The 26,808-nt window shown below is 39.9% G+C and overlaps 1 protein-coding gene across 4 annotated transcripts; it reads left to right on the top strand.

Moving 5' to 3' along the window:
* Nucleotides 1-831: 831 nt before the first annotated feature.
* LOC148133263 (NACHT, LRR and PYD domains-containing protein 12-like) lies at nt 832-26,303 on the top strand. Of its 4 annotated transcripts, XM_087950687.1 has the most exons (8): nt 853-1,006; nt 1,573-1,743; nt 1,922-2,092; nt 14,940-15,110; nt 15,300-15,470; nt 15,863-16,033; nt 18,796-18,966; nt 25,725-26,303. In XM_087950687.1, exons 1-8 carry the CDS (start codon nt 951-953, stop codon nt 25,822-25,824), a joined length of 1,182 nt encoding a protein of 393 aa, XP_087806813.1. In that variant the 5' UTR covers nt 853-950; the 3' UTR covers nt 25,825-26,303. The 4 variants fall into 4 exon arrangements, with proteins under 4 accessions (XP_087806814.1, XP_087806816.1, XP_087806815.1 ...); XM_087950688.1 differs by lacking the exon at nt 14,940-15,110 and having other exon boundaries at nt 832-1,006; XM_087950690.1 differs by lacking the exon at nt 1,922-2,092 and having other exon boundaries at nt 844-1,006.
* The last annotated feature ends 505 nt before the right edge of the window (nt 26,304-26,808 follow it).

Below are 26,808 nucleotides of genomic sequence, written 5' to 3'. Positions count from 1 at the left end.
CAAATGGACAATGGAATGGCAAGTGACTTTTGAGCATCTTAAACACTTGTTTGTAACTGAGCCAGGTCCACATGCATATTTGTGATTCAGACTGATGCCGGTGACCTGGCAGTCTGGGCTGTCCTGCTCCAGAAAAACAACCAAGGGACTTTCAAGCCATGGTTTACACCTTCAGAAAATGATCCGATGCTGAGCACAGATGGGTGGCCTGGGAAAAGGAGGCTTACAGTCAGTGGTGGGGTTCAATTAAATAATTTAACAACTGGTTCGCTGCTCTAACAACCAGCTGGGTGGGCATGGCTGGGTGGTCACGTGAGTGGGCGGGCATGGCCAATTCAACATCACTCATGTCGAGGGGTGCCCCACCCGGCCTCTCCTCACCCCTCCCCTTCCAGCCACTCTTTGCCTCCCCGCCCAGGCTCCTTAGGACCCCAACAAGAAACAATTGTTGGAGTTAAGCAGCCATCACGAGAAAGAGTTGGCAAAACTGCTGGCTCAGTTCAAATTGGACCTGGCTGAGAAGGAGGCTCAGCAGAAGCACCTTACTGAGGACTACGAGCATAGGCTTTCCAAGCAGAGGAAAGACCTGCAGGAGTGAACTACTAAACAAGTGGCCAAGCTAAGTGCTGGAAGGACCCTATCCCTTCACCGCAAGTCCAGGTGCCTCAGTGGGCAATACTCATTCTCAGCCTTATTTGAAATTCCTAGCTGCAATGGACAGCAAAGCTAGGGTTGACATCCACCTGCGTCAATCCAGCAGAGAAAACAGGAAAGGGGGTCGGAGAGAAATAGTCCAGTTGCCAATATCTCACACGGTTCCACCAAGGCTGCTGCTGCTGCAAGAGTGGGAGGCCAACAAACTGGAGAGCTTCTTCCCCATCTTCCAAGCATTGGGAAACCAGTGATTGAGAACATTATCCTTGTTCCTCAATAATCCAGATGATCAACCAATGAAAGAGCTGTGTGTGGGTCTCAAATATCCAGAATGCACAATAGAGACCCTATGGTAAGTGACTGTTTTCTCCATTGAGTTTCATCTGGGCAACTGTGGTCCCCCCCCCATATCCTAGAAATATAACCCGGGAGAGGCAGTTCAGTTGCCTTACATAATCACAGTGCCTTCAATACCTACCTGCCAAGGTGCTTGTTTCTATGTCAATTTCTTGTATATTAGAAATCAATTCTGTTGACATCCATATCATATCTATTCTAGACCATGATGAGTGTCTGTTTGAATAAAAAGTGTATTGTTTAGTTTTAGTATTTCTTTCCCTCCATGCATCTTTTAAGTTCATTTCATCTGTCATTTTAAAAAAGGATTTTGGGAGAATCTTTCTACTTCGTTTTGTGGTTTTCTGTGCTGTATAGTCCAGTTTATCATCTACTATTCCATGGAAGTCTCCCATCATGCAAATATTAACACAGTCGTCAACTATTTTTAAAATTTTAATATTCTGGAAATATTGAAGTTCAGTTGCCTTACATAAACACATTCCCTTCAATTCCTATAAGAATAAACTATATGCCTGATTTTCATGATATAATTATATGTTTTTGGACTCGACTCTGCAGGCTAGATGGAGAGATCCTGAGTGGATCTAGCAGCAGGCATCTTGCAGAAGTACTCAGGAAAAACCAGAGATTGAGAACATTATCCTTGTCCCTCAATAATCCAGATGAGCAACCAATGAAAGAGCTGTGTGAGGGTCTCAAATGCCCAGAATGCACAATAGAGACCCTACGGTAAGTGACTCTTTTCTCCATTGAGTTTCATCTGGGTAACTGTTTCTTTTTTCCATATCCTAGAAATATAACCTGTTCAGTTTCCGTATATAATCACATCCTCTTTAATCCCAGTAAGTATACATTCCAGGTTTGTTTTTCAAAAGGTAATTGCAATATTCCTCACTCTTTTGTGCAGACTTTCTGGAGAGATCCTGAGTGAATCCAGCAGCAGGCATCTTGCAGAAGTCTTCAGCAAAAACCAGAGATTGAGAGAGTTAGACCTGTCCCTCAAAAGCCCTAATGAAAAAACCATGGAACTACTTTGCAATGGGCTCAGTAATCCAGAATGTACAATCAAGCAGCTAACGTGAGTGTTGCATTTACCTCTCAGTTTGATCTGCAAAGCCATCCTGTGAAGGTTAATATTTTGGAAATAATGAGACAGAACACATACATACATACATACATACATACATACATACATATTTGTTTTCTTAAGTTTTCGCGGGTACTTACATGTATGGCATTCAGCTTTGTTCGGGTATTTTCCCACGTCATTATAGTTGTGCTTTTAAAGTTGTAGCAACGTTTCAGCAGAATCTCATCTGCCATCATCAGGCTTCTGTATTGTGTTCGTCTGTGAGTCAGACTTTCACAGCCGTTTCACAGTCTGACTCACAGACGAACACAATACAGAAGCCTGATGATGGCAGATGAGATTCTGCCGAAACATTGCTACAACTTTAAAAACACAACTATAATGATGTGGTTTGGGTGTGTTCGGGTCTTTTCCCGTGTAAGATTGAGAGTATATTTGTGACATTTCGACGAGGTCCCACTCGCCATCTTCAAGCTGGTGCTTTCGGCTTCGTGCTTGTGCGAGCAAAGCATGATTGGAGCTGCCGTCTCTCTATAACATCCTAATTTACAAAAAAAGCAATGGCTTCCTTGGACACACCACCCACAGGTAGAAAACACACACCAACCGCTACTTAAACACACAATCCCATCACCACCTTTGCCCAGATCAACTCCGTAGCCAAGACCCTCATCTCCAGAACCAAACGCCTAGCTGACAAAGACCACCTGAGAACAGAATTACACACCCTCAGTAATGTATTAATTTCCTTTTCTTTTTTTTTTATAAAAAAGAAATGGATCGGAGTCCTTGGCTCCTACTTTCCACTTCCTCTTTGCTGCTCTGGTCTTCTCCTGATACCACATACAGTTCAAAGAATTCCCTTGCTTTTTCTATACTGTCTATTTTAAATTTTTTATCCTGCCATGATATTAACATTCCCTCCGGGATGAGCCATTTGAACAGGATGTTATTCTTATTCAGTTGGGTGGCCAGGAATCTGTATTTCTTTCTATGTTCCCTTATTCTTCTTGGAATTTGTTTCAACGTTACAGTTTCTGTTCCCTTAAATATCAACGGTTCGTCTCTTGTCATTTTGTATATCTGATCTCTCAGTTGTTTCTTTGAAAATCATATATGAACCTCTCTTGGAAGTCTAAAACGTCTTGTATAGTTGGTATATATTTTATACACCTCCTCGATTTCCCTTCGAACCTCTGGGCTCTCTTTTTGTAACGCTTCTGCTATGAGATCTGCCATTAATTTGGGCAAGTCCTCCCCCTTTTCTTCTGTTACATTCTGAAATCTGAGGAAGAAATCAGCCTTTTGCATCTCCAAATATGCAATTGCCTCTTCTAATTTCCTGTTCTCTTTCATTAATTTCTGTTCTATTGATTCTACTTTCTTATCTGTTTGTTCGACCTTTGCCTCCACTGCTTTCATTTTATGTTCCGTCTTTACTACTGGTTGTTGGATTGTACTTATCTTCTCGTGTAGTTTCCATATTTTACCTTTCATTTCCCCCATTTCATACCCTCTATGGAACGTTGTCCTGCTGGTGATGTTATTGTTGATGTTGGGTTGGATGTTGTTTTCTTCCCAATCTTAGCGGTAGTTGTGGTGGACATCACACAGAACAGGACAACGGTATCGCCCTCCTCCCCTACATCAAAGGCACCACAGATAAAATCAGCAAAATTCTCCACAAACACAATATCAGGACAGCCTTCGGCACTGACCAAAAAATAGCCAACATCCTAAGAAACCCCAAGGACAAGATCCAGCTAGAAAACCAAGGAGTTTATGAAATACCATGCAACAATTGCCCAGGCACGTACATTGGACAAACCAACAGGAGAATAAATGCACGCATCACAGAACACAAGAACACAGTCAGAAAAGAAGAAAATATTTCCTCCCTTTTCCAGCACCTTAAAGCAACAGGACATGAAATTAATCTTGAGGGAACCAAATTAATCTCCAATACTGAACACTTCAACAAGAGAATAATCAGGGAAGCCATCGAAATAGAGAAACACCTCCATAACATGAATAAACGGGACGATACCTCCCGCCTACCAGACATCTGGAAACTAGCCCTTATCAATAAACGAGTCCCAGCCACGAAAACCAACACCGGACCCAAAACAACACATGACGCCACCACCAATCCCCCTCACCAGACTCAAACCCAAACCCATCCCATAGACGAAAGACAACCACCGTCCAGAAACCAGACCACGGCTGCTTCACCAGCTGCTACACCCCCGACCCCCAAACTAAGCAAACTGACACACACCATGAACATGTAGCCAGACCTCAAACTCGGAGCCAAACCAAAACCCGGAATGTTACATCACAGCCATCTGCTCAGGATATCACTTCACAGAACTCAGGAGATTACACCACAAAACCTCAGGATGTTGCAACACAGCCAACGACCCAGGAGATTACAGCACAAGATCCAGGATGTCACAACAATAGAACTCAGAAGGTCATCACACAGCCCATTACCCAGGTCGTTACAACACAGGAGGCTGATAGACACACAGCCAGTATCTCAGCCACACAGGTTCTTACGAAAAAGCCAACCAATCTGCAAACATCAACTCCATCAACCAATCAAGAAATAACACAGCCAACCAGCCCGCTTACAACAGAGCCAGCACACCACACCTCCCCACCAGTATTTATAGAGAAACGGCAGTTCCGATCATGCTCTGCTTGCACAAGCACGAAGCCAAAAGCACCAGCCTGAAGATGGCGAGTGGGACCTCATCGAAACGTCGCCAAGATACTCTCAATCTTACATGGGAAAAGACCCGAACATGCCAAAACCTGCATATCTATCTATCTATCTATCTATCTATCTATCTATCTATCTATCTATCTATCTATCTATCTATCTATTGGTTGGCAACATTGTGTTTTGTGCATTGGGGTTTCCACATGGATATTTGTGATTCAGACTGATGCTGGTGACCTGGCAGTCTGGGCTGTCCTGCTCCAGAAAAACAACCAAGGGACTTTCAAGCCATGGTTTACACCTTCAGAAAATGATCCGATGCTGAGCACAGATGGGTGGCCTGGGAAAAGGAGGCTTACAGTCAGTGGTGGGGTTCAATTAAATAATTTAACAACTGGTTCGCTGCTCTAACAACCAGCTGGGTGGGCATGGCTGGGTGGTCACGTGAGTGGGCGGGCCTGGCCAACTCAACATCACTCATGTCGAGGGGTGCCTCACCCGGCCTCTCCTCCAGCCACTCTTTGCCTCCCCGCCCAGGCTCCTTAGGACCCCAACAAGAAACAATTGTTGGAGTTAAGCAGCCATCACGAGAAAGAGTTGGCAAAACTGCTGGCTCAGTTCAAATTGGACCTGGCTGAGAAGGAGGCTCAGCAGAAGCACCTCACTGAGGACTATGAGCATAGGCTTTCCAAGCAGAAGAAAGACCTGCAAGAGTGCAAGGACAGGTACCAGCACATGGAAGCTCAGCGGTCTGAGATGGGCAGCCAGTTCCAGACCATGATCCACTGGAATGAGGCCCTCTGGCTCTTTGCCACCAGCGGCGCTTCCCTCCAGCCTTTGCCCAAAGCCCCACACCAGGAGGCTTAAGCAGACCCCAAGTCAGAATTTCTGCCCCCGTACAACCAGCACAAAAATATCCTGAATGGGGAGGCTCTCTGCAGCAAGCCCGACCTGGATGAATGCAAGGAGCTGGCGTGGGCCAAGGTTGGGCCACTGCAGCCCATCCTCCAGCAGCAGATCAAACTGCAGGGGAGCTCAGGGCCTGGTTGCAAAAAGTCCCATGCTTCTGGGAAGACAGGGAAGAAGCTTTCTGTTTCACTGGCCTCCCACTCTCGCAGTAGCAGCAGCCGGGTAGAAAGCATGTGGAGATAGTACCTTGGCAACTGGACTGTTTCTCTCCAACCACCTTTCCTATTTTGTCTTCTGGATCAACGCGGGTGGACATCAACTCTAGTTTTTCTGTCCATTGCAGCTAGGAATCTCAAATAAGACTGAGAATAAATGTTTGTGTTGTAGCCAGTCTGGGGGCTAGATTGGGCCCCTGCAAAGTTCTCGTCTGCTGAGCAGCCTGGCCGAGGCCTCCCTAGCTGCCCGCTGAGGCACCTGGAGTCCTGTTGATGGAGGGAGGCGCTGCAACTACTAAACAGGTGGCCAAGCTAAGTGCTGGAAGGACCCTATCCCTTCACCGCAAGTCCAGGTGCCTCAGTGGGCAATACTCATTCTCAGCCTTATTTGAAATTCCTAGCTGCAATGGACAGCAAAGCTGGTTGACATCCACCTGCGTCAATCCAGCAGACAAAACAGGAAAGGGGGTTGGAGAGAAATAGTCCAGTTGCCAGTATCTCACACGGTTCCACCAAGGCTGCTGCTGCTGCGAGAGTGGGAGGCCAGCAAACTGGAGAGCTTCTTCCCCATCTTCCAAGCATTGGGAAACCAGTGATTGAGAACATTATCCTTGTTCCTCAATAATCCAGATGATCAACCAATGAAAGAGCTGTGTGTAGGTCTCAAATATCCAGAATGCACAATAGAGACCCTATGGTAAGTGACTGTTTTCTCCATTGAGTTTCATCTGGGCAACTGTCCCCCCCATATCCTAGAAATATAACCAGGGAGAGGCAGTTCAGTTGCCTTACATAATCACAGTCCCTTCAATACCTATAAAAATATATTCTATGCTCATGTTTCAAGAAATAATTATAATTGTTCATGCTCTTCTTTGAAGGCTTGATAGAGAGATCCTGACAATGTCATGATTATTATTTTGATTATTCATTTCAGTTTCATCTCTGCAACTATTTTTAATTTAAAGAATTTTTAAAGAATTTTTTATTTTTTAGACAAACATACACAAACAAAACATAAAAACATAAAGCCATCTTCCAATTACGTACATACAGTGTGTTGGTTGGTTACAAATGTTTTGTGCATCTTCTCCATAGTCCTCACTTACAATTGTTTGTATATATTCTCATATTATCAATCAGATATTTCTAAATATATTTATTATCATTTGTTAATCATTCATTTGAGTATACTATTATTCATTCATGTTATATGAAATATTCCATAGTTTTAAATTGATTTATCTTATAACAATTCATATTATCATCCTGAATCCATCCAGTAATAATACATATTTATATTATATTCCATATAATTCTATCCTCCTTGTATTGTAAAATTCTACATATTTCATTACCATATTTTATTTTCTAACCATTGATAAAATAAATTCCAAATCTTATAAAATTGTTTATCTTCTTGTTCTATAATTTCAAATGTTAATTTACTCATTTCAGCACATTCCATTATTTTCTTAATAACTTCCTCCTGCGTTGGTATTTTCTCATTTTTCCAATTTTTAGCAAGTACAATCCTAGCCGCTGTTAATACATTTACAATCAAATATTTCAATTCCTTACTGTATATTTCAGGTAAGATTCCCAATAAAAATATCTCCGGTTTCAAGCCTATGTGTTTCTTTGTCATTTTTTCCAATCATGTGTGGATTTTAGTCCAATATCTTTTAGCTTCTGTACATGTCCACCACATATGGTAATATGAACCGAGTATCTGATGACATTTCCAACATTTTTCAGATTTGTTCTTGAACATTCTTGCTATTCTTGTTCGGGGTAAGTGCCACCTGTAAAACATCTTATACAAATTTTCTTTATATGCTTTTGACATTGTCATTTTATAATTTTGAAACCACAATTTTTGCCATTTCTCTAAATCAATCCCATTGTGATGACCCGTAGTCTTTCAAAATAACCCAAAACCCAAAACATATATTAAAGTCCGGTAAAGCCTTCAACTTAACTTCACCGTTTTATTAGGCACAGTTTAAAGTCACAAAAGTAAATAATGAGGCAAACAGAAAACCAAAACAAACCGCATTGATGAGAGTTCCGAAGCAAGCCAAGATAACTAATTATAAACTCCAGGAAAATAACCGAGAAAAGTCCATGGGAAGAACGCCAGCAAAGATAAACCTCTTTCAAGGTAAACACTAATTGACTTCAGCAATTCTAACTGTGCAGTTGCAAACTTATATACATAGTTCCCACCTGCAAGCCATGAGGAGGATTATGGTAATCTCCTCTTGAGTAGACCTCACTTTTCCCTAATCCTCTCCTCCCTGCATGACCTAGGATGGATAGGGGATGGGCCTGGATCCTCCTCTGACTGCCTCTGTCCTTCCCCAGCCTCCTCCAGCACCTCTGGAGCCACACTCCCACTCCCTGTGGGCTGTTCCTCCTCTTCCTCAGAGTCAGACTCCACCAGGGGCATGACACTATCCTCCCCCGCAGGGCCGCCTCCCCCGGGACAAGGCGGACGAGGACGTTGAGGAAACCGAGCGTAAAAATCCTGGACCAAATGAGGAGCATGAACATCAGTGGCATCGACCCAGGTGAAGTCCTCTGGTCCATAACCTTTCAATGTCACCAAATACTGAAATCTGCCCCACAACTGGCGTGAATCTCGGATGCTAACCACTTCGTACTCCTCCTCTCCCAGGGGGGCTACTGGGGCTGGCTGTGATGCAGCCGGTCTATGCGGACTGTCGGGCGAGGCAGGGACTAACAGGGAACAATGAAAAACAGGATGGATATGCATGGTCCGTGGCAGGGAGAGACAATAAACCACAGGATTGATCACTGCCTTGACCGGAAAAGGTCCCAAGTAACGGTAATCGAGCTTTTTTGAAGGTCGCGTCGTTGGTAAATATCGAGTAGAGAGCCAAACCCGATCGCCGACCGCTAAAGGTGGAACATCGCGATGATGTCGTTCTGCAAACCGTTTATAGTCTTCTTTGGCTCTCTCTACTTGATCACAGACCATGTGGTGCACAGCTTTTAACTCCTGCAAAAACGTATCCACTGCCGGAACTGGGGAATCAGATGGAGCTAAAGGGAATCTTAACCGCCAATAGCTCCTTGTCCCAAATCGTATAGTTGCGCTCTGGAGCCAAAAACTTCCGGGAATAATAAGCGCACGGGAACAAGGTGCCTGCGGGAGCATAGGCCTGGAGGAGCACTGTACCCTAACAGCCACAATGGAAGCATCTGTTTCCACCACAAATGGCTGGCCTGGATCAGGGTGTTTGAAGATAGGCTCAGAAGCAAAGGCGACTTTCAATGCCTCTAAAGCTGCCTGGTCCTCAGCACCCCAATGGAACTTCTCCCCCTTCTTGAGCAGATTAGAAAGGGGAGCAGTCAAGGCAGCAAAGCGGGGAATAAATGTGCGGCAGTAGTTCGCAAACCCCAGCAAAGATAAACCTCTTTCAAGGTAAACACTAATTGACTTCAGCAATTCTAACTGCGCAGTTGCAAACTTATATACATAGCTCCCACCTGCAAGCCACGAGGAGGATCATGGTAATCTTCTTTTGAGTAGACCTCGCTTTTCCCTTATCCTCTCCTCCCTGTGTGACCTAGGATGGATAGGGGATGGGCCTGGATCCTCCTCTGACTGCTCAGCCGGCCTCTGCCCTTCCCCAGCCTCCTCTACCACCTCTGGAGCTACACTCCCACTCCCTGTTGGCTGTTCCTCCGCTTCCTCAGAGTCAGACTCCACCAGGGGCATGACACCCATATCCAAAAAAATTTCCCCAAGCAATCATTGTTTCTTTAACTTGTTCTTCTTCTAGCTTAATTTCTAGTAAATATCCATATAGTGTTTTAATTACCTTTTCATCAGTACCTGTCAAAATTTTATCTAAGTCAGTCAATTTGTCATAAAAACCTTCTGTTGTCATAACTAGAGCGTATTTGCACATATGAAAACCAATTCATCTTTATACCTTGTTCTTCTAGTTCTTGCATAGATTTAAGTTCACCCTTTTCATTCAGTATTTCACCATATCTAACTGTTTGTTCCTTTTTATATGCTATTGGATAAGAAAATGTTTCAATAGTCGATAACCAGACTGGAATTTTTAAATAACATTGCTTTTTAGTCTTCTCCCAGTTTAGTAACAAAGCCTCACGTATGTAATGTCTTCTAAAATACCCCTGTGATTAGTTCCCTTGTAATATAAGAAGGCATGCCAGTCCAACAACAAATCATGTCCTTCTAATGTCAATCATCTAGTATTTCTTAGTGTTATCCATTCCTTAACCCACATCAAATTTGTTGCTTGATAATATAACTCCCAATTAGGCAGGTCAAATCCTCCTCTTATTCTAGCATCCTGTAACAGTTTTAATTTTATTCTCGCTTTCTTTCCCTGCCATATATACTTCAACACTATTTTATTTAAATCTTCAAAATATTCTTTCCCTAGCCTAATTGGAATTGTCTGAAACAGATATAGAATTCTAGGTAATATATTCATCTTAATTGTTGATATTCTCCCTATTAGTGATAGTTGTAAATTTTCCCATTTTGCCAGATCTGTCGCAATCTGTTGTTTTAGTTTAAGATAATTTTTCTCTTTAAGTGTACTACATCTTGCTGTCAAATGTATCCCCAAATACTCAACCTTATTTGTGACCTGGATCTTCAAAACATCCGCCAATTCTTCCTTTTGTCTTTCTAACATATTCTTTGTCAAGATCTTTGTTTTATCGAGGCTTCCGGTTTTGCGCAGCTTCGGTCGCGGCAGGAATTCGCGCCTCTACGATCCCTGCCGCGTTCGCTGCCAAGGTGCCCCCTAAATAGGTCTGGGGGCTATGGCTGCCTTGTAGAGGCAGCCGAAGAGAGAGGGGATCCGGACAGAGGTTTGGGGGTAACGCAGACCCCCTTTCCAGCCGGAATAACCCCTTTTTCCTAAGGTGGATGAGCGGCAGTCAGTAATGGCCGCCTCAAAGAAGCCAGCAGCCGGGTAAGATTTGTGCTGGAGGAAGAGGGAAGAGCTGTGGAAGTTGCTTCTGACTGGGATAAAGTTAAGAGAGAGAGTTCCTGTAACCTCGAAGGCTGCTAAGGATACTTTGTTTCTAGAAAGAGATACAAGCGGCGAACATTTCAAAAGAGTAAGTTTTTTTTTTCTTGCCTTTCACTCTCCTCCCTAACGTGACAGCAGTGGAACCATAAGAGAAATCCGGGAATCTGTTCTGGAGGTAAATGAATTTTGAAGGAGCAAGGATTTCTGAATATTCAAAGGGGAAAAAAAAAGAAGATTTTTTTTTGGCTGTGAGTGGGAAGGGAGAGGAAAAATAAAAATAAAAATTGGAGCAACCTGAAAATAAGGAGAAGACTGCCTAAAACTTTAAAGAGCTAATTTTAAAGAGCTATTAAACAGCAATAAGATTTCCTAAAGATATATTTTAAAGAGAACTTTGTGATCAAACTTTATCCCAAAAAGAGAGTGGAAAAAGAGAAAGTATCAAAAAGAATCAGCTGATTGGATTGTTTGATGACTTTGGATTTTATGAGAATTATCTCAGACTAAAACCACTTGGGTGGTTGTTTTGAAAAAAATTTGCTCTGTACAATGGCATCAGTTGTGGATGAACTAGAACTTATACATCAAAAATATGAAAGAGAAAAGCAAGAAGGGAAAGATGTCTTTGGCACTCTTTTTCAGTTTATAGAAATGGCGGTCTGTGCTTATGTAAAATCGTATGAGCAGGATAAAGAAGAAGCCATTTTTGAAGAACATGTGACTTTGGTTGGAGAAGAAAAGAAGGAGGAGAAAAAGGAGAAGAAGACTTTAAGACCTGGGAAAACAATCCAAAAAGAGAGGAATAAGGTGAAAAGAGGATATCGTGTTAGGAAACAACAGAAAGAGGGAAAACAGGATAAAAGGGAGGTGGAGAGACAAGGGGGTAAAGAGGATAAGGAGAAGAAGAAGCAAGGGAGAAGTTGTAATGGTGGGGAGCAAAATGCAAAAAAACAAAAGTTTTTTAGAGATAATGGATAGATTTTATTGGAAAAGGGATTCTAGAAGGGTACATAAGATTGCATTTTTATATTTGTATTTAGAAATAATTATAGAAGATTGGAAATAGTATGTAATTTAAAATGTGATAAATATTTAGTATAATTTAGTGAAATTTTTGTTAAGAGAGGGGAGTACTTTAATGAAATAATGATTTAAGATCGGTGATGTGGGGGGGGGGGGAATAATTTTGGAAAGTATAAGAAGTGTTCCCATAAAGGTATGATAATTAATTGAAATGTGTAAAATGTCTAAAGATATAAATGATTGTTAACACCAATGATTAGGCTATGTTATAATAGTGAAACTATTCGTGAAATGAGAGGTTTGAAGAAGGAGAGGGGAACATGTAATGTAATAATGATTTATAATATGTAATGTGGGGGATGGAATTAATATGGCAAATAGGTGCTCCCATAGAAATATATGATCTAATTGATAAGAAATGTGCTAGATGTTTAAGATATGAATAAATATTAATATTAATGAATAGATTTGTATTGGTTTTGATGATATTGTATAATGTTAGAATGTACCAGACAGAATCCCAACGTAAGTTATGTATTTTAAATCAAGTATTATAAATATAGGGGAAAGAGACATAGGCGTCACACTCCAATCAATGTACAGGAGAAGGTTTTTCTTTCTTTTTTTTCTTTTAAGAAGAAAGATAAACGGATAGTTGGAAACAGAACAGACAAAGAATAAATATATATGATTTGAATTGAGAGGAGATAAATAAAATAAAATTGAGAAAATTTAAAAGAAAGGAGAAGCTATATAGAAAAATGAAAATGTAATAAGATATGGAATGGTATGTAAAATGAATATGAATTTGAATGTGTGTCTGTACCAAGAGTTTTGACCCGGGATTAAGCAACTTTCAGAAAAGAGATTTTTTATGTTTTTATGTCTTGAATTTTTGTATGTTTTGTATGTCTTTAAAAGTTAATAAAAATTTGTTCAAAAAAAAAAAGATCTTTGTTTTATTTTTATTTATTTTCAAACCAGCTACTTTTCCATATGCCTCTATCTTTTCTATCAATTTAAATGCTGTTTCTAATGGATCCTCTAAGATAAAAACCCGGTCATCTGCAAATGCTTGCAATTTAAATTCTTCCTTTTTAATTTCCATCCCTTTTATATCTTTTTCTTCTCTAATATTTCTATTTAACACTTCCAAAGTTAACACAAACAACAGAGGAGACAGTGGGCAACCTTGTCTTGTTCCTTTCCTTATATCAATAGAATCTGTCAATTCTCCCTCTATCATTACCTTTGCTGCTTGTTTATGATATATAGCTTCTATGGTAAGAATAAATTTCTTACCAAAGCCCATCTGCTCCAACTGTAATAACATAAATCGCCAGTTCACATTGTCGAAGGCTTTCTGTGCATCTAAAAATATCAAAGCCATTTGTTTTTCAGGATGTGCCTCATAGTATTCCAAAGTATCCAGAATTATTCTCATATTATCTTTAATTTGTCTCTTTGGCAGAAGCCCATTTTGATCAGGATGAATAAAGTTATTCAAGTATCCTTTAATTCTTTCTGCCAATATTGAAGCAAAGATTTTATAGTCTGAATTTAGCAGGGAAATAGGTCTATAATTCTTAATTTGTTGTGGGTCGGCGTCCTCCTTTGGAACAAGTGTAATATATGCTTCTGACCACAATTGAGGTATCTTCTTCTTTGACGTAACTTCATTCATAACATCTAACAATGGAAGATTCAAGGATTCCTGTAATGTCTTATAAAATTCTGCTGGAAGTCCACCAGACCTGGTGCCTTTCCATTGTTTTGTTTCTTAAGTGCCTCAGTTAGCTCCATCATCGTTATATTGCTTTCTAACATTATTTCAGTCTCTTTAGGTATCTGGGGTAGGTTGGCATTCTGCAAATATTGTTTAACTCTTTCGTCGTCTATATTCTCTTGCTCATACAATTTTCCATAATAATCTCGTATAATTTTTTTCTTCTTTTTATTTCCATAGCAAACTTGGCCTTGGTCATCTATTAGTTGCATTATTTTTCTTGATTCTCTCTCCTTTCTCAGTTTATATGCTAACCATCTACCTGGTTTATTTGCATCTTCAAAATAGTTCTGTTTCACACCCCTAATTTTTTCTGCTAGTTCTTCCTTTTCCATTAATCTCATTTTATGTTTAATTGTATCCATTTTTAATTTAATGTCCTTTTTCTGTGGCAGTTTCTGTATCTCTTTTTCAAGTCTTTTATAATCCCCCTCTAATACTTTAGAGGCTTGTCTTTTCATAATATTTCTTTTCCTTGTATAGTCTATTATCAAGCCTCTGGCATAAGCCTTCATTGTGTCCCAAAGATTCTGCATTGATGTATCCTCCATTTTATTTTCTTTGGGGAAAAAAGGCCAATTCTTTTTCCATTTTCTGTGCAAAGTCTTTTTCTTTTAATAATGTATTGTTTAAAGTCCATCTGGAGCTTCTTCTCTGTCCTTTCCATTTAATTGTCATTGGGTTATGATCTGCCCAGGTGCTTGTTTCAATGTCAATTTCTTGTATATTAGAAATCAATTCCGTTGACATCCATATCATATATATTCTAGACCATGATGAGTGTCTGTTTGAATAAAAAGTGTATTGTTTAGTTTTAGTATTTCTTTCCCTCCATGCATCTTTTAAGTTCATTTCATCTGTCATTTTAAAAAAGGATTTTGGGAGAATCTTTCTACTTCGTTTTGTTGTTTTCTGTGCTGTATAGTCCAGTTTATCATCTACTATTCCATGGAAGTCTCCCATCATGCAAATATTAACACAGCCGTCAACTATTTTTTAAATTTTAATATTCTGGAAATATTGAAGTTCAATTGCCTTACATAAACACATTCCCTTCAATTCCTATAGGAATAAACTATATGCCTGATTTTCATGATATAATTATATGTTTTTGGATTCGCTTCTCCAGGCTAGATGGAGAGACCCTGAGTGGATCTAGCAGCAGACATCTTGCAGAAGTACTCAGGAAAAACCAGCGATTGAGAACATTATCCTTGTCCCTCAATAATCCAGATGACCAACCAATGAAAGAGCTGTGTGAGGGTCTCAAATATCCAGAATGCACAATAGAGACCCTACGGTAAGTGACTGTTTTCTCTATTGAGTTTCATCTGGGCAACTGTTTTTTATTATTAATGTTCTGGAAATATATCCAGGGAGAGGCAGGTCAGTTGCCTTACATAAACACATTCCCTTCATTTGTTATAGGAATAAATTCTATGTCTGATTTTCAAGATATAATTATATGTTTTTGGACTTGACTCTGCAGGCTAGTTGGAGAGATCCTGAGTGGATCTAGCAGCAGGCATCTTGAAGAAGTACTGAGGAAAAACCAACGATTGAGAACATTAGCCTTGTTCCTCAATAATCCAGATGAGCAACCAATGAAAGAGCTGTGTGAGGGTCTCAAATATCCAATATGTACAGTAGAGACCCTACGGTAAGTGACTGTTTTCTCTATTGAGTTTCATCTGGGCAACTGTTTTTCTTTTCATATACTAGAAATATAACCAGGGAGAGTCTGTTCAGTTGCCCTACATAATCACAGTCCCTTCAAGACCTGTAAAAATACATTCTATGCTCATTTTTCAAGAAATAATTATAATTGTTCATACTCTTCTTTGAAAGCTTGATAGAGAGATCCTGACCATGTCATGATTATTATTTTGATTATTCGTTATAGTTTCATCTGGTATTTTTAAAATTTTAATATTCTGGAAATATATCCAGTTCGTTGTCTTACATAAACACATTCCCTTCAATTTCTGTAGGAATAAATTCTATGCCTGATTTTCCAGATATAATTATATGTTTCTGGATTCGTCTCTGCAGGCTAGCTAGAGAGACCCTGAGTGGATCTAGCAGCAGGCATCTTGCAGAAGTACTGAGGAAAAACCACCAATTGAGAACATTATCCTTGTTTCTCAATAATCCAGATGAGCAACCAATGAAAGAGCTGTGTGAGGGTCTCAAATACCCAGAATGCACAATAGAGACCCTACGGTAAGTGACTCTTTTCTCCATTGAGTTTCATCTGGGTAACTGTTTATTTTTTCCATATCCTAGAAATATAACCTGTTCAGTTTCCGTATATAATCACATCCTCTTTAATCCCAGTAAGTATACATTCCAGTTTTTTTTTTCAAAAGGTAATTGCAATATTCCTCACTCTTTTGTGCAAACTTTCTGGAGAGATCCAGAGTGAATCCAGCAGCAGGCATCTTGCAGAAGTCCTCAGGAAAAACCAGAGATTGAGAGAGTTAGACCTGTCCCTCAAAAGCCCTAATGAAAAAACAATGGAACTACTTTGCAATGGGCTCAGTAATCCAGAATGTACAATCAAGCAGCTAATGTGAGTGTTGCATTTACCTCTCAGTTTGATCTGCAAAGCCATCCTGTGAAGGTTAATATTTTGGAAATAAATTCAGAGAGAGGCAGTTCAGTTTCCATATATAATCACATTATCTTTGAGATTGAGAGAGTTAGACCTGTTACTCAAGAACCCAGATGTCAAACCATTGGAAATGCTGTGTGATGGGCTCAAACAACCAGAATGTACAATTGAGACTGCACAGTAAGTGCGTCAGATCTGCTATCATGCCACTTCATCCCTACTTCGCTTTGATGGCCTCCTGCCATAAAGAAGGGGGAGGGGGAATATAGGGATGGGGCATGACAGGAACCAGAAGTGCCAACCAGATCTGTCTTTACTTATGCTATGACCATATGCTTTAGTAAAAGTATATCTTTCCCTACAAATGGACTTGAGGGTCTTTCTTTCCTAAATGCCGATGCTGGGACAAGTGGTATGACATTAAGCCAGTCTGCAATAATGATGCACCGAAGACGTGCTTCGATCTTGGGGAGCATGCATGGAATGTCCATCTTTAAGAGTGAGCAGGAGGAAATGGAAGCCTGGGAGGAAGCCATTTTCAAACCAAGAAGCAATGGAGGCTACCCTGAACTAGGGGAAGAAGCAGAGACCCTGGAGGAGCAACAAAGACCCAGTGGTTCAGAGGGACTGGAAAGATGTAGGAGTGGGAGGAGAGACCCTCCAGGGTAATCTTTGCCGAGGATAGTCACAAAACACTGATGACTGAGGAGGATTGTGGGGCAATGGGAGGGAAACCTGACCCACATAAGGTCGTATTCAAGGCAGGTGATTGACTTCCTAAGGGATGCCTTTGACAATCTCAAAGCCCAAGATAGCCAAGTCTGGCCAGCACCACTGCCAGCACCATCACCCCATGTGGCGACGGCACCAGCCCTCACCCTGACAACCCCAGTACAGTATCCAGAATGGCCCTGCCAGTCAGCCACTACCTGCTGCATGGTCTGCCCCTCCATGGAGGAGAAAGTCCTGATCAACAGTGCTGGAGGTGAAATTCAACAGCTCCCTAAAACAACTGGAGTTTTTCCTCAGCCAAATGTGGAATTTCATGAAGGAGTATGAAACCAAGTTGCCGAATGACCCAGCCAGGATGCGACATGTTACCATCGTTGTAGAAGGGCAGGCCACCAGATGGTGGCCCTCCACAATGATGTGGCAGAGCTACATGACTTTGAGAAGGTTCATGGCCACCCATGAAGGCACCCCAGGCATCTTCCAAACCCACACAATGAGGGAGTAAAGGTCCAGTAAGACCATGAGAAATGGCATTCAAGGGAGTGGAGGTTGTTGAGTTCACCCCATCACTGGGCAATGGTGAGGGAACTCCAACCCAAGGATGAGAGTGACAGCAGAACAGATGACAACCCTTTGGTAAGTTGCCCCATGATACTGGTGACAATATCAGTACAATTAGAGGTGTTTTCGTCATGGAGCAGGTATACCCTAATTGCCTAGTTGGACTTGGGCTGCATGAGGTGCCTGGTGAACCCAAGTGCAGTAGAAAAACTGGGGATGTGTCTCAGGGAACACAAGATCCCTGCAGCATTTTGCCAACTGGACGGCTCAGTGGAAAGATCCCACAACTTTTCTCACAGAGCCAGTGGGGATGAAAATAGGGCTCCATGAAGAAACTGTGTGGATTACTGCGGGCTAAACATCATTTGCATTGAAAATGTCCACCCCTGCCACTGATGAAAGGCATGCTCTCCCATCTAGCCAAAGGTAAATCTTCACCAAATTAGACCTAATATATATTATTAGGGACCCCTTTATATATATATTGTTTATATACATATACATATACATATACATATACATCATATACATATACATATACATCATATACATATACATATACATATACACATACACATACACATACATATACATACACACACACACACACACACACACACACACACACACACACACACATATATACATTTGGTTATTCGGGTTTTCTCCCGCGTAAAATTGTAAGTATTTTGGTGACGTTTCGACAAAATCTCATTCGTCATCTTCAGGCTTGTGTCTTTGGTTGGGTGGAGAGTCTGTCAAAGGACAACCTTAAAGATCTTGCTGGACTTCTTGGGAAAAACAGTGAGAAAGTTAGAGGGATTTTTTTTTGTCCATTTTTTTTTGTCCATTGAAGGATGAAAAAGGATGAAATACAAGAACTGTGTGAGGGGCTCAAACATTCATGGAAAGTGATTTATGTAGGTGAGCTGAGTTTTCAGTTTGAGGTGTGTAATTATCTCTTGATGGTTTCATTTTTGTAAACGTATTGAGGGATACTAATATTCAGGTTGTTCAAGACCTCTGTTCATAGTTGACTTTTAATTCTATTAGTAATGTTTCTAACCTCTCTCTATAGGATCCATGGAGAGTTCTTGACAAAATCCTTTGGGAGACACATTACAGGACTTTTCAGGACAAACCAGGCCCTGCATAAGGTATATTTGCATGGTGCCTTCATTAGTGACAATGAGGAGAAGCTGTTATGTGAAGAATTGAAACATTCAGGGCATACTTTAAAGGAGCTATGGTAAAACATCCATTTGTTCTTTTCTATTTGATTTGTATATTCAGTATATCCTTTCTGTTTGAGTTGTGTATTATTCAATCAATTTCTAAGGTTTTGTTTGTTTGTTATATAGACACTTTAATTTAAATCAAATGAAGTGAAATATTTCACTTACGGTATTTTGAACTTGTGTTTTCTTTGTTAATGAAGATTTATTCACTCATTCCATATAAATGTTTTAAATCTGCTTGTTTAACAGAAGCTTATTATGAACTTTTTTCTTTTCTTATTGAGAAAGAGGCACTGAGATCTTTAAAGCTTTCTTAGAAATAAAATAGAAAACGTAACAATTCAACTGCTGTGATAATAAAACCTTCAGATCTAGCTGTGAAATTGTCACATTAATTGCATCCTTTATTTCCTTGAGTCAGTAAAAAATAAGCTAATATAGTATGTGATGTCCTGATTGCCATGTTGTGGTTTTATTTATTTTGGGTTTTTACTGTTGCAAACTGCCCAGGATTGTGGTACATAAACTGGCTAATTATATCAGTTTTTATAAACAAACATACACTTAGTAATGAGGTGTTGCTCTTCATAAAATGTTATTGTGGGAGATTTTTTAAGTACAGTGATTGGTGGATTGTCGTGAATTTATTTCTGCTTCCTGGTGAGAAATGGATTCACCAATCACTCTTATAAGTGATTGGCAACTCTGAGCCCCTTGGTCAGGGGTGGGATTCAACCGGTGTTACTACCGGTTCGGTGAGAGTGTATTTTGTGTGTGCGCGCACAGCATTTCCAAAAAAACGGACAGCTGACAAGTGCTGCGCGCAGGTGCACAGGGTTTGAAAAGCCTCTTCTTTCCTGCTTTTTCAACCTCAGCTGTTCTGTGCAAAGCAGCTGAGGTTGAAAAAGCAGGAAATAAAGAGCAGCCAAGAGCCTGGGTGGGCAGGTGGGCCAAACAGATGAACAAAAGGTCGTCGCAGCAAACCGGTTCGGTGTCTGCTGCTCTTCAGAGCTACTGGTTCTATAGAAGTGGACCGAACCAGTAGCATCCCACCCCTGCCCTTGATGCATCTGGGAAAGCTCCCTCTGGTTTTATTCCGTGGTATGATAATTTCTTGTGAAGTTGATGCCATCCCTCTCTTGATGCATCCCAGGACTCCATTGCCTTTTTTGACAGCACCTGTACACTGCTGGCTCATACTTGGGATAGTCCACTAGGATTTCAAGATCCCTTTCGCAGTTATTACTATTGAGCCAAGTATTGCCTATTCTATACCTATGTTTTGGATTTTCCTGCCTGATTACAGGACCTTGCTTTTTTTAACTATTGAACTGCATACTGCACTATGTCCACACATTTCAATTTAGTTTTTGTTCCTGGGTATAAAATGTGCTTTCCTAATCTCTTATACCTAAATAAATACTGTAAAAATAGCTATTGTTCCACAAAAACCTTGTTTCTGTGGTCAGGGCAATTATATTTTAAAGTTTATATGTTTTTGAGAACATTAATATTCAATATTGTTCTAGAAGTTTCTAGAATTGGCCAGAATTTTTTAGAACTTTCTGAAATCTTTTTAGCACTTGCTGGGACTATCCAGTGGTATCTTTTCCAAACTAAACAAACGTGTTAGCTTAAAATTCTAATAGTTTCCCTTCCACGACAGGCTCGTAAACCTGCACTTCTGATTGGCCTGCTGAAAGCGGATCATGATTGGTCGTCTCTGGCTGATCTGATTGGCTGACAGCGGGTCGCCGCTGATTGGACGCTTCCAGCGCGGCAAACTGAAACCATTGGGTGTTGTGACAGCAGCCAGCTCTATAAAAGGAGCTGCTGCTGCCCAAGTATTTTCGCTCTGTTCTGAAGTCACTAATAAAGAGCTGGAGTCACTATTCGATGCCTCGTCTCCGTTCTTTGCGCCCACGCTCCAGATCTAACAGTATCCATAGAAGTATAAAGTGTGGGTGCCTTAAACCAACATTTTAGTTTGTTTAGTTGCTGAGTAAATGAATAGTGAATAGCAATATTTGATTTAGATGGCATTAAGAGGTTGCTTGCACCAGGGAGATGCATTTTGCAATGTGTGTGGACAATTTATCAAGATGAGTGAAAAAGTACTCCATGAAAGCATCTGTTAAGATGTGCGAGGCCTACAAAGCATAGTTCAGCATGCCTTTTGGGGATCAAGAGAAGCCATGGACACTTCATTTCATTGCAAACATTGCAACAAAACTCTTGAAGGTAAGTAAACAACTGCTGCTTGCTAGATGGAATTTTAATGATTTATTATAGTTTAAAATTTGCAATTAATAAAATGTTCACTATTTTCAATGTTATAGGAAAATACAGATTGTAATACATATTTTATGCCCTATACCTTATATACCTTGCACTATATTTATATTTATAACTATATTTATACCTTGCACTATATTAAGTAATATATCATTTTTTAAATTTATATAATTTGGCCATGTTTACAGGCTGAAACAGGGGAGAAAAGAGGGCTATGAAGTTTGCTATTCCAAGAATTTGGCAGGAACCGACTGATCACTCAAGCAACTGCTATATCTGCATGGGGGACCTTTTCAAACATTGAACTGACAAGAGCACATCTACCATATCTCCAGACATTCCTTCATCCATCACCCCAGTGCCATACTAGCCTAAGCTCCACATTCCCACCCCTCCGGATCTATCATCTTCAGGAGAGAGAAGCAAGTCAGGCAGATACAGATTTCAACTGCAGATACACAGTTCAATTTCTCAGATGTGGCTGAGGAGAGAAAGCCATACTTCCCCAACCAGAAAGATCTCAAAGATCTGATCAGAGATGTTGGTCTTACCAAGTCCCATGCTGAGCCTCTGACATCTAGGCTCAAGGAGTGGAACTTATTGCACGAAAGTGTGCAAGTCACAGATCAGAGAAAGCATTGCCAACATTTCCCCTACCTCTTCATTCGGCAAGATGGGCTGTGCTTCTGCAACAGTGTGGCCAGTCTATTCGAGGCTATAGGAATCACCCGTAACACGAGTGAATGATATCTATTCCTAGACAGTTCATACAGAAGCCTCAAAGCTGTGCTGATTTATAATAGGAACAAGTACTAATTTCTCCCTGTGGTTCACTCTGTGCATCTCAAAGAGGATTACACCAGTGTCAGGATGTTGCTGAGTGCCTTGAAGTATGACAATTATGGCTGGGAGGTCATTGGAAACTCCAAAATGGTGTCATTCCCAATGGACCTCCAAGGGGGTTACATGAAGTTTCCTTGTTTTCTGGAATAGCTGAAACACTAAGGCACACTATCACAGAAGGAACTGACCACAGCAGACCAAGTTCTCCATAAGGAAGAAAAATACAAAGTGGGAGCCGCTGGTAGACCTTGGGATGTCACCACTGCAAATCAGATTAGGCCTTATCAAACAATTTGCCACACCTCTATACAAGGAGTCGGCAGCTTTCAACTACCTCCAAGATCTCTTTCCACAGCTGTCAGCGGCAAAGGTTAAAGCTAGTAACTTTTTCAGAGCACAGATAAAGAAGATTATAGAGTGGGACAATTATTCAAGAAACTGAAGAGGATGGAGAAAGCAGCTTGGAACAGTTTTGTTGCTGTGGTTCATGAGTAGCTACTTTAGGTTTTCATAAAGAACTATGCCAAAATGGGATGTAGAATGTCCCTCAAAGTCTATATCCTTGATGCTCATCTTGACAAGTTCAAGGAGAACATGGTTGCTTAATCAGAGAAGCAAGGAGAGTGCTTTCACCAGGATATAATAGATTTTGAATGTTGTTACCAAGGATAGTATAATGACAACATGATGGGGGACTATGTTGGGGGGGGGGCTTCTTCGAGAAAGCGATCTGCAGTATGGCTGCAAATCTAGAAAATCTACTTTTGTTCTGAAACCCTTTGAGTGTTTTTGACTATCTCTGTGTATTTGCGATGCAAGTATATATTGTTCTTTCTCTAACTGCTTAAAAGTTAAAATTTGCCTGTTTTGTCTCTAAAAAGATTTTTTTTTGTAAGCTGTGTTCACAAAATCAAATTTGTGATGAATATAACCATTTTTGCAATGGGTTTAGACCAGGGGTGTCAAATTTAATTTCATTGAAGGCCGCATCAGCATTATGGTTGCCCTCAAAGGGCCAGTTACATGTAAGACTATGATGACTCACAATAGCCAGGTGGGCATGGCTGGGTAGGTGTGGTTGGGTGGTCACAGCAGGGTCACCCTGACTAGGTGGCTATGGGTGGGGAGTGGACACAGCTGACTTGGGACAGCTGGGTCGGGATGGAACAAGTTGCATCGGCTAACTCAACATGGGGACAATTCAGTGCCCCACAAGCTCCTTGCCTCCCCAAACTGCCAAGTGTGTGTGTGCACGCACGTGCACACACACACACACACCATAATTGTGGGTCTGGGGATTTTTATCCACAGAGGAAGGAGAGGGCCTTCTCCCCAAGTCCAGGCATGATTGGCAATTTGCAAGCTCACATGTAGATCTGCCTTTAAAAAAAATAGAAAATGTTGTTCTGATGCTTGCATGATGCTTGCATGAGAGCTGAATCATTTCTTCCTAATAGTTTACAAAGCATGCACAGCAACCAGTTTGTTTTTTTTATATATATATATATATATATATATATATATATATATATATATATATATATATATATATATATATATATATATATATATATATATGCATACACATGCACACATCACAGTGTGACTGTGATGGGCATATAAATAATTTTTTTGTTAATATAAAATACAATTAGAACTAAATATAGTGGAAAACTGGAAATGAAAGGGAATAGAAGAGATAAAGTAAGGGAAGAAGGCAGTGGTGGGATTCAATTTTTTTTTACTACCGGTTCTGTGGGTATGGCTTGGTGGGCGTGGCAGGAGAAGGATACTGTAAAATCTCCAGTCAGAGGTCATATTTGCCGGTTCTCCGAACTACTCAAAATTTCTGCTATTGGTTCTCCAGAACTGGTCGAATCTGCTGAATACCACCTCTGGAAGAAGGGAAAAATTTAAAAAAAAACAGTGATTTCTGACTTTTTTCAGTGCAGTAAGATCCATAACAAATTATAATATCAAATTTTTAATTATGCCAAAAAATAACCACTACCCATTCATATAACAATAACCCACTTAATTGTCAAAACCCAAAATCAAAATTTCATTTTTTCTTTTTCATGCAGAAAATCCACAAGCGGTTTCCAAATAACCACAAAACTATTTACATTCTTGTTCCTAATTAGGGGAATTACTATGTTATTATCTCTGCCAATTCCTTCATTTTTTTCAGTCCTTCACTGTGGGGATTAATGCTTTTTTTCATTTTTCCCTGTTTCTTAAGTACATGCAGGATTAGATCTAACTTGGGCATTTAGACTAGATCCACTGAAATCAATGGATACAAAATATGAGATGTATAAATGTATGACAGCTTGAAATTTAATCCATTAGTACATCGTTATCTTTATCAAATATCACAGTTAATATCTTCTGTGCTTCGTATGTTCTGTTCATGGACTTTAGAGCTCTTAGAAGCTCCAAATGATGAGCAGATTGGGGAAGTCCTGAAGAGTTTTTAATTGAGGCAAGAGAAAGTGAGGTTCTCTCATTTCTGTTGTCTGAATCCACAAATTCCAATGTAGCTCAGCCTGATCCAGAGCGTTATGTAAAAAATATGCATGCTGAAATGTTACTTGTGCATTCTCAGGAAGTGTCACAAGTGTCAGCTTTGGAAGCCATATTAACACCAGTTTTTTCAGGAACTCTGACTACAAGATATTTAAAAATTATACAATAGAATTTGGCTATTTTTTAATAATGGCAAGTCAATTGCACTTTTTGAATTAGAGTAACACTAACGAATCAATAACTATAAAATACAAAATTCAAGTAAACAGATGGCATTTTAAATAAAAAAAATCCAGCACTGTATAAAGAATACTTTGCCTCTAACTAAACAATAACACATTTGTTGCGTCACCATGTCATTTCTTTTTTTCAGATTTGATGAGATCACTCTTAAACTACTACTTTCATATTTTTCACCATCATGATTGTCCTAAAAGTTTATTACAGAGCCTTTAACTAAACTATTCCTTCAAGTTAACCTGAATAAAACTTTTTGCTTGAATCAAAGTGTGAGCCTTTTGATCAATCAATGGCTGCTCAACTCATGATGGTACTTTCAGTCAGTCCATTATTGGCCCCCAGTTACATCCTGGACAGGGGGTGAAATAATGGAAAAGAGTTTCCTAGCTACTGATTGGGAGGATTGACTAAGAACCAGGCTGGATAAATTAGGGAGGGGATGGTCACTACTCTGGTTGAGAAATAAAATAAAAATATGAGAGAATTATGGAGAGAACTTCCCAGATTCTGGAGAAAAAGTGGTGCAGACTAATTTGAGAAACACTAGGATATGAAGAATGTATGTGGAGGAGGAGGAGGAGGAGGAGGAAAAATAAAAGAAAAAAAAGGAAGTCTCCTAAAATTAATTTAATAGGGTAGCAAATCCTTTGAAATATGATGGAAATCAGGTTTTCTGAATCAACAAAATGTATTTGGAAAGATTGAAATCAGATAAACCTTGGAATTCTGTGGGGTGGATCAGATTATATTTGGATGTCTGGGTTTCCCCTCAGAAATGGTCAGGTGGGTCCCTGCACAGAGACATTACTGAGCACTTATGTTTTGTTGAGAGATTAAAATAAGAATTTCTTTTTCATTATAGGTTGAATAGAAAATATATTATACAGAATGGAGAATGGATGGACATGGACCATACAACTAGAGCCTCCCATGCAAATACTGCTTCGTGCTTGATAGTTTGATCTATGTTTATTTTAATGCAGAATGTAGTTAGGAAGAGTTGGAATTTAGTATATTTGAAGTGAAAGTCTGAAGAACATTATTTCAGCAACAATAATCTGAATTGAGGACTTTTCTCTCTTTTCAACTGAAAAATGATACAAGAATGAAAATATATGAATCAAACCCTCAAACCCTCACAGCTTCAATCTCAAACGGTCTACCGTGGACCTCATCCCATTCTCACGAGGTCCTTAAAGGAGGCGTGCATAAGCGCACTAGCATGCCCACCGACCCTGTCTTATTGTCCCCATTTATCTGTATTTACTTCCTTTATTCATGTTTATGTTCATACTTGTTATCCTGTACATGTTTGACAAATAAATAAATAAATAAATCTGTTCATGGAAATGTGGACAATCAATCATAACAATTTTTACATTGTGTATGTATTATCCTCATTTGCAATCCAAATAAAGGAAGGAGATATTGATTGATGACCACACAGATCAAAACTATTCTGTTTTCAATGGAAGGGATTATTTATAGCTCAGAGTGAAACTGTGCTTCATGCTTTCTGAGCCTGGTTGTTCTCTTGCAGATGCCTCAGCTTCTAGCACTGAACATGTTACCTAGTTGGATAATGAAATGTCTGTAACACAACAATTGAGCTCAAAGATAACAAGGATTTCACTATTTTCTTTTCTTTGGTTTATCATACAGTCATAGAGGCATTTAAAACTTATCAGAATTTATTGGAATTTGTGAAATGATGTACATATAATTCTGTCCAATTTTTTTGACATTTTGTCAAATTGTCATATCTGCATGGTAATGCAGAATTCTGACTAGTGTAGTAATACACTTTATTTTAAGCGAGTATAGAAAAAGAAGTATGAACCACCTTTGAAAGTGCTATTTTGTTGTGCTTAAGTATCTTTCCCTCTCCCCTCTCTCTCCCTCCCTTCCTCCCCCACGTCCACAGTCACCCATCCAGCAGGATTCAT

This window comes from Notechis scutatus, chromosome 1, assembly GCF_049901735.1.
Source record: "Notechis scutatus isolate UNSWTSFEM ecotype Mainland chromosome 1, rNotScu1.2, whole genome shotgun sequence".
Classification (NCBI taxonomy): Eukaryota; Metazoa; Chordata; class Lepidosauria; order Squamata; family Elapidae; genus Notechis; species Notechis scutatus.
Note: the sequence above shows the minus strand (reverse complement) of the source record. Positions and strands in the feature narration are given on the sequence as shown.

Excerpts from the sequence above, each read along its gene's own strand:
- LOC148133263 (XM_087950687.1), top strand. The coding sequence starts at position 951 with ATGAAAGAGCTGTGTGTGGGTCTCAAATATCCAGAATGCACAATAGAG. Across the intron at positions 1,007-1,572 it reads TGCACAATAGAGACCCTATG|GCTAGATGGAGAGATCCTGA; the intron begins GTAAGTGACTGT and ends TCGACTCTGCAG. Across the intron at positions 15,471-15,862 it reads TGTACAGTAGAGACCCTACG|GCTAGCTAGAGAGACCCTGA; the intron begins GTAAGTGACTGT and ends TCGTCTCTGCAG.